General features: G+C 48.1%; 1 protein-coding gene across 1 annotated transcript; it reads right to left on the bottom strand.

Annotated features, from left to right (window-relative positions):
• Positions 1–2,963: 2,963 nt before the first annotated feature.
• On the bottom strand, positions 2,964–4,432 carry LOC124661814 (probable sugar phosphate/phosphate translocator At4g32390). The gene has a single exon (XM_047199698.1). The coding sequence runs from the start codon at positions 4,317–4,319 to the stop codon at positions 3,231–3,233; it is 1,089 nt and encodes a 362-aa protein (XP_047055654.1). The 5' UTR covers positions 4,320–4,432; the 3' UTR covers positions 2,964–3,230.
• Positions 4,433–7,304: the final 2,872 nt, after the last annotated feature.

Genomic DNA, 7,304 nt, shown 5'->3' with positions numbered 1-7,304 from the left:
GACTACTTCGCAGAAGATGCAACACAAGTCGATGATACGTCCAAAACGTATCTACTTTACTGAACACTTTTGCTATTGTTTTCCCTCTAATTTGTGTGTTTTGCATACAACTAACACGGACTAACATTGTTTTCAGCAGAATTGCTCTGGTGTCTCGTTTTTTTGCAGAAATCCAACTTTCAGGAAAATTCCCGGAAAATATCGCAAAGTCCCTATTTTACCCGAAGACTCGCGGAGCGAGAAGACGAGACGGAGAAGAGCCACGAGGGACCCACACCAAGCCTAGGCACGAGGTGGCTTCAAGGTTGATCTTTTGTATTGTTTTTATAAGGTTTGTGAATAATCTAATAAAAAAAGCTGTGTGCATCCTTTGGATGCAGAAGCTGGGGCGATCTTTCCCCCATTTCGAAAAAAAAGTTATTGTTTCTTTTTGCGTTGGCTGGTGAGCACGACCTGTGCCTGAAGGCTCGACCGGCTCGTTGTGTCGTACACGGCCGAAACAAGTCAGACGGCGACGACACGATGTACATAACTGGACTACTGTGCTAGGCTGCTAGCGCTTGATTCTAGGTGCAGAAGTCGTTCAGTATAGTTCCACGCCGTCCTCCTAACCTAGCCGCCCTCCTCTCCCGCCCCCTCCCGGCCGGCGGCGGAGGATCCGGCCACCCCGCCTCGAGCAGCCGCCCCCGGACAAACGCCCCTCAGCCGCCGCTGCTCCCGGCCTCGGCCTCGGCCCCGGCCCGGCGGCGGTGGTGGCGCCCCTTCCGTCGAACGACGAGGAGGAGGAGAGGGCTTCCGTGGCGGCGTTCCATGGGAGGTGATGAAGCGCTGGTGGAGGAAGCCGAGCGGCACGGCTACTTGGCTGGGGCCTGATGCTCTCCGTCAGTAGCCATGGAGGATTCGGTGGAGCGGTGGCGGCCTCCGCCCTGGTGACGGTTCGGCGGTGGTACGCATGATCCGTGCCACCGTCCTCTTTCCTGGTGATCCGGCAGGAGGGACTGGCGACGTGGGGGTTGCTGGTCTTGCTTTGTTTTTGGTGGCAGTCATCGGGTTTCTCGCAAGCGAAGATGAAGATCTACCGGAGATAAGTTTGCATTGACCTGGCTGGAAAGATGAGTTCCGGAAAGCTCCGCCGGTGAATGGAACATTGCATCTTTTGCCTGGAGTTTGCTAGATCGGGTGGTATTCGGTCGCGCGCACCCATGTTTTTATTCCGAACGTTTGGTTTCGGAGGGAGCAGCGCGATGCTCTATTCTGTGTCGACATCAAGTGACTTTTTGGTCCATGGTGAAGTCAGAAGAAGTTATATCATGAAGGCCGGATTGGTGGACTGGCTAAAGGAGGTTCGAGTCTCCGTGATCCTGAGGGATTTGCTTGGCATTCCGGGCTCCGTAGCAGTGGTATGTATGTGGGGGCGGCAGCACAGGTGAAATTCAGAGTCTTACCTCTGATGGTGAAAATCCAAAGTCTGCCCTTAACTGGTTGGGCGTGACAATGGCCTTGTTGGAGGCATTGTTTTGAGAGTGGGGACTATCTTCAGGTTGAAAACCTAAGACCTTTGGTCGGGCAACGACGGCGCTGGTGCACTTTTCTCTTCTTGGAGACGTCGCTTTCGGAGAGTCTGTATTTCAGGTGTTGTCACGATTGTGGTTGTATTGCTGTTGCTAGGTCTGGAATGCTGTAGCGGGACTTTTATTTCTTAGTTTTGTTTACTCTTTTTGGTTGTGTGTATCCGTACTATCACTAGGGTGGAACGTTGTTTCAGAGGCTGGGTGTTATTGGTATCTTTTGATATTAATATATTCTCTTTATCTAAGAAAAAAAGTTGCTATCGCTTAAACGAATCTTCTCCAATACCCTAAACCGGCCTCTCGGTAATAGATCAGCGGGAGTTTGACTTCCTCAATACCCTGTGAACGTTAAGTATGTACAGGCCAAGTGATCGCAAAAAAAAAAGTATGTACAGGCCAAGCCATGAAGTAGATATGATTTTTTCGAATTCTCTGCTTCACATTATGTGCTAGGGGCCAAAGCGTCTTTATACGTTTTTAGTTAACACGGTTTGTTCCTCAAATGAACTACAGTGTCATATGAGGCATCAAAATGTAATCTAGTGTCAAACAGGGAAGTGAAAAAATTCCAAGACTAACTAAGGAATCATATATAAAAGCAGTGTTAAGTAAAGAATTCTCTCTTGAACGATGTACCACCTGTCCAGCTGGTGGTACTAGCAATTTCAGTGCACATGACTCACACAAAACTTAGTTTTGACTTTGAGTGGTCACCGGGAATAAACTCACAGCACATGAACAGCATCGAAAGAATCCAACTCAGATGCCAAGTTTCAGTAATATATACCGCTGCCGACACTCGAGTAACAAATCCGAGGCACTCTCCTCCAGTAATAGTTGTACTATTCCTACTGGTAACAGCGGTGTTTCTCCTGGTCCTGCAGGTAGATCTGATTCCAGATGCTTCCTAATCAGCTGTTTCGTTTTCTTGCAGGGACCTAGTAAGTTAATTAATCGATTTCTCTGACCTCTCTTTCTGGATCCAAGTTCCAACCAATGGCAATTTGGCGCGAAAGCACCGGACAGGCGTCCAGCTCACTCGAAAGCAACTGTATAATACACTTCTACTTAAATGTACCCTAGTAGAGACTGCACCAATTAACTCAGATGCCATGTCACCAAAGTAATAACACAATGAAGATCAAGATGAACCTAGGAAACAATTCCAAAACTGGATCTTTTATTACAACTAGCTGCTACTCAATTGCTACTGCACCAGATCTCCTGTCCAATATGACGAACTCAGACGGCACTAATTCAATCTGATGGCTCCAATGTAGTAACAACATAATGGGGATCAAGATCAACTCAGCAAAACAATTCCAAAACTGAATCTTTCATTATTACAACTAAGCTGCTACTACTCAATCAATGTTTGGTATACAAAGGGGGGAAATGAAAAAGGTTTCATGATCATCCATTGCTCAATACTCGGGACCGGGGATTACAATTTTGATGCTGGTACTGCCTAGTGATAGTAGTAAGTAAGAAGACTGCTACTAGTGGCAAAAAGAATAGACTGGTATTTCACACGCCGGATACAGAAGATCGTATATTTGCTGTGTTTATTTGCCATCCTAGCACAAATGAGGACAAGAAAGGATCACAAATGCTTGGGCGGGGTGATGTTGGATCAGGATCAGATGAGCGGGGTTCTTCTTAGGACTGGGTGTCGGTGGTCTTGCGGTCGCCGTGGGAGTGTGAGTCTCGCTCCTGCAGCAGGGAGCCGGCCTCCTCGTCTGCCTGCGCGAGCTTCTTCTGCGCCTCCTTGGCCTTGAGCGCCTGCAGCTTGACGTGGTTGTAGTAGCCGACGCCGAGGAAGGCGATGCCGTAGCCGATGAGGTTGATGGGCGTGACGGTGTCCCGGATGACGGACCATGAGAAGGCGATGAGGAGCCAGTCCTTGACGACGCCGGCGACGTTCATGGTGAGCGCGGAGGTCTTGCCGACGAGGAGGAAGACGGCGAGGTTGAGCGCGAAGGCGCAGAGGGAGTTGGTGCCGAAGACGAAGAAGTCCGGCTCGAACATCCCCACGGCGCGGAGCCTGGGCAGCTCGACGAAGACCCAGGGCACGAAGAGGAAGCAGAGGCAGCAGGGCGCGACGTAGTAGAGCGAGGTGATGGGGTTGAGCGAGATCCCCTTGGAGGTGAGGAGGATCTGGATGAGCACGAGCCTGGTGGCCTCGAAGGCGACGGCGGCGAGCTGCAGCGCGACGCCGCGGAGGTCGAAGCGCGCCTCGCCGTAGGCGGCGATGGCGACGCCGAAGGAGATGGAGAGCATGTTGAGCATGGAGGCGGAGCGGAAGGTTTCTTTCTTGAAGAGGACGCCGATGGAGTAGACGGCGACGGGCATGAGCGCCTTGAGCATCTGGATGAAGGAGACGGAGAGGTAGATGTAGGCGGAGTTGGAGAACCAGAGGGAGAGCGAGTAGAGCGCGCCGATGGGGAGGACCGAGGTGTAGTATAGCTGCGGGGTCATGGCGGGGGAGGTGGGCAGGTCGACGACCCGGAAGACGCGGACGAGCGCGACGGCGAGCGAGGAGCAGAAGGCCATGTGCACCATGGTGAGCGAGATGGGGAAGGGCCAGTTGTACATCTTGGGGTCGAGGATGTACTTGTTGTAGACGATGACGGTGAAGGAGAGGAAGATCCACACCGCGACGTAGCAGTAGGAGATGAGCACCTTGCGGAGGACGGACTCCGACAGGGCGCCGTCGGCGCCGCCGCCGCCGCCGGCCTCCTTCGCCATGGCTGCTGCTGCTGCTCCGGCGAGGCGGTGTGGAGATCTGGGGTTTGCGTGTGGGAGGGAGATCTGGGCTGTGGGAGCAGAGTGAGGAGGAGACGGATCTGGGCGGGGAAGAAGGGTTGGTTGTTGGGGGATTTTGGAGAGGACGGGAAAAGGAGGGTTCTTTGTTGCCGAAGGAAGTGCGGTAAATACAAGGAGCGGACCTTATGGCGCCCGCACCTTATCCTGCCCGTCACATGCTGCTGGAGATTCGCGCTTGTAATTTTGCAAAAAGAACCCTGCACTTTTTTGAATTAGGACATGGTCCTGGGAGATCTCAGTACAAATATCCCAAATCCAGAGGAAACCCTAACCTAACCCTCAAAAGATCCAAGCCAGCCGCCGCGGTGGCCTTCTCCTTGTCGCCGTCCCTTGCGCCGGCGGCGGCGCCGCCTCGACGCCGGCCCTCGCGCGGCATCTCCGGTGCGGGAGGCGCCGCCCGTTTGCCGGCTCGTCGCCCTCCCCGGGCATCCCGTGGCGGCCTCCCGGTGCCGGCCTCGCCGCCCCGCTCCGGTGAGGGAGACGCCGCCTCGACCCCGGCCGTCGTGCGACATCTCCGGCGTGGGAGGCGCCGACTCGTCACCCTCCCCATGAGTCCCAGGCAGAGGATCCGGCCGGAGATGCGATCCATTTTTTTCCCTTTTCTTCCTCTTTTTTCTTTGTTAGGATCTAGTTAGGATATTGTTAAGATCTTTTGTTGAATCTCGTGGATCCAGTGGCTGTTTCTCCGGATCTTTTGAAGATTTTTTCAAAGATACATGTTTGACTGTGGTAGATATTTATGCCCAAATCCGATTTGTTATTAAGATCTGTTGTTGAAATCAATGTATCCAATGGTTTGTGGTGATTTTCCGTGGATCTTTTTATGTCCAAATAAATGTTACTTATACATGATCTATGGATACACACCGTAGTGGATATTCATGTCAAATTAGGAAGAACTTTAGATGGTAACGAGTGGATCCACTTCCCAATTTGTGAAGAACTTCATAAATAAGAAGGATTTCCTGATATGAATGCGATAAAAGCTAGGATTTTTTCGCAAAAACGAGTCACCAATCTTGATGCACCCTGATGAAATAGACGGTGCGGGATAAGGGATGGGCGCCATAAGGTCCTGGCCAAATCCGCACCCAAGGAAGTGTCTGTGTCACTGGGGTCCGGCTTGCTTGGCCACGTGGAGAGTGGGCTGTTTCGGGGTGTGGCGTTGCCGTGTTTTTTATAGTTCTCCGTTATGTGTAGGTGTCTGAAGATTGCAATGTGGTGTGGCTTTGTTTGACCTGTTTCATGTGCCTCGTCTCGAACTCGGCATCTCTGTGGATTCTCTGCTTCCTGCAGAATTTCTATGTCTAACAAGATCATGAGCTGTTTAGTAGGCTCCTTTGATTCAAGAGAATTATGTACAATTTTTGTAGGATTTGAATAAAAAGTTCTTTGATTCGTAGGATTATAATTTCTAGGAATGATTCATTTGCTGTATATTTTTTGAGGAAAAAATTCCCGTCACTCCAACCTCTTTTTACATTTCCTTTAATTTCCCTTTACAATCAAACACTCGTGGAACTAAAATCTGAAGTTTTCTAATCCTATAGGATTGGATAAAACATGCCATATCAATCCTACATTGTTTCTATTCATGTGTTATAAAGATTCTATAAAACAAAAGAGTCCGTAGCCTTTTAGAGTGAATTGCACATAACACCAAGTCTTGCCGAATTTTTATGTCTACATAGGAATCATGGGTTGTTTAGTTTTGCATCGAGAATTAGATTTAGCCAACTCTCGCCATTGACTTTGGGTTCCTTTTTTTGTTAAGGAGATGGTCATTTACTTGACAGAATAAAAATCAATCAACTCGCTCTTTCTTATGTAAACAGTCAGTGTGAGGTTTGCCCTTTCCTTTTCCTTTTAAGTAGGGGTCTTTTGATTCAAAATTATGTACGGTTTTTGCAGGATATGAATTTATAGGATTTTTCCTACTACAAAGGTTGTTTGATTACATTTCCTACAGAGGATTTCTTTGCACTGATGTTTGGTTCCTGCTTGATTGTTACACTAGCTAAACCAAATACTTTAGGTCCAACGCGATGGTTTACCCCAGAAGTTGTGGTTCTGCGCAAAAAAAAAAAAATCGTAAAATTGATGTTCCTTGCAACAATTGCGCCGAGACTTGGTGATTCATACGGTTCACTTAGTCTTTTACCACGCCAGGTGTAGGTCCAGGAATCGCTATGCAACAGTTTGCTTTGTTGGAATTAAGGATGGTAAATGACAGCCCATACTCCGAGTTGTGCTGCATTTATTTTTGTTAAACAACCCTAGAAGTACTACTTGTACGGAGTAATTATGGATAATTAGTCAACTGATATTTTCAGAACATGTCAATCGTCGAAATTTCAAAACCTCTAAGTCGACTAATGGATGTAAAGAATGGTCAACTTATAGCAAAATTAGAGTAGAAAATAACAAGTTGTACATTACATGAACAGAAGTTACAAATTTAAAATGCGCAACTAGTGTGTACTTAAAGTTACCTGACGAAAGAAAATTAAAAAATCCAAAACATATAAGTCAAATCAACATACCAATACATTTCCAGATGGCTACATCTCATGGAAATTCTAGTATGTGCAACTTTCGCTTTCAGTTAGGCAGATAATCAATGATCGCCCAAATAAAAGTAAAAAACTTGCCGGTTAACATATAAATTTCCGTAAAAAAGATGTTACCTTAGAGATAAAAAGAAACAATACACTTCTTCACGATATGAATAGATGCGTTCAACTTTATATTAGGCAAGATGCAGTTTAAACTAGTGCATATCCTACGACGACATCATGCTGATTGAATACCATACGTGTGAAAATAGTTTAACAAGAATATTTTTCTTCAAAACGTTTCCCCACCAAAAAGTATGTTTTCCATGGCTAGCGGCATGGAACATAGCTT

The sequence above is a fragment of the Lolium rigidum genome, chromosome 6, assembly GCF_022539505.1.
Source record: "Lolium rigidum isolate FL_2022 chromosome 6, APGP_CSIRO_Lrig_0.1, whole genome shotgun sequence".
Classification (NCBI taxonomy): Eukaryota; Viridiplantae; Streptophyta; class Magnoliopsida; order Poales; family Poaceae; genus Lolium; species Lolium rigidum.
The sequence above is the reverse complement of the archived record's forward strand: the minus strand, read 5'-3'. Positions and strand labels throughout refer to the sequence as shown.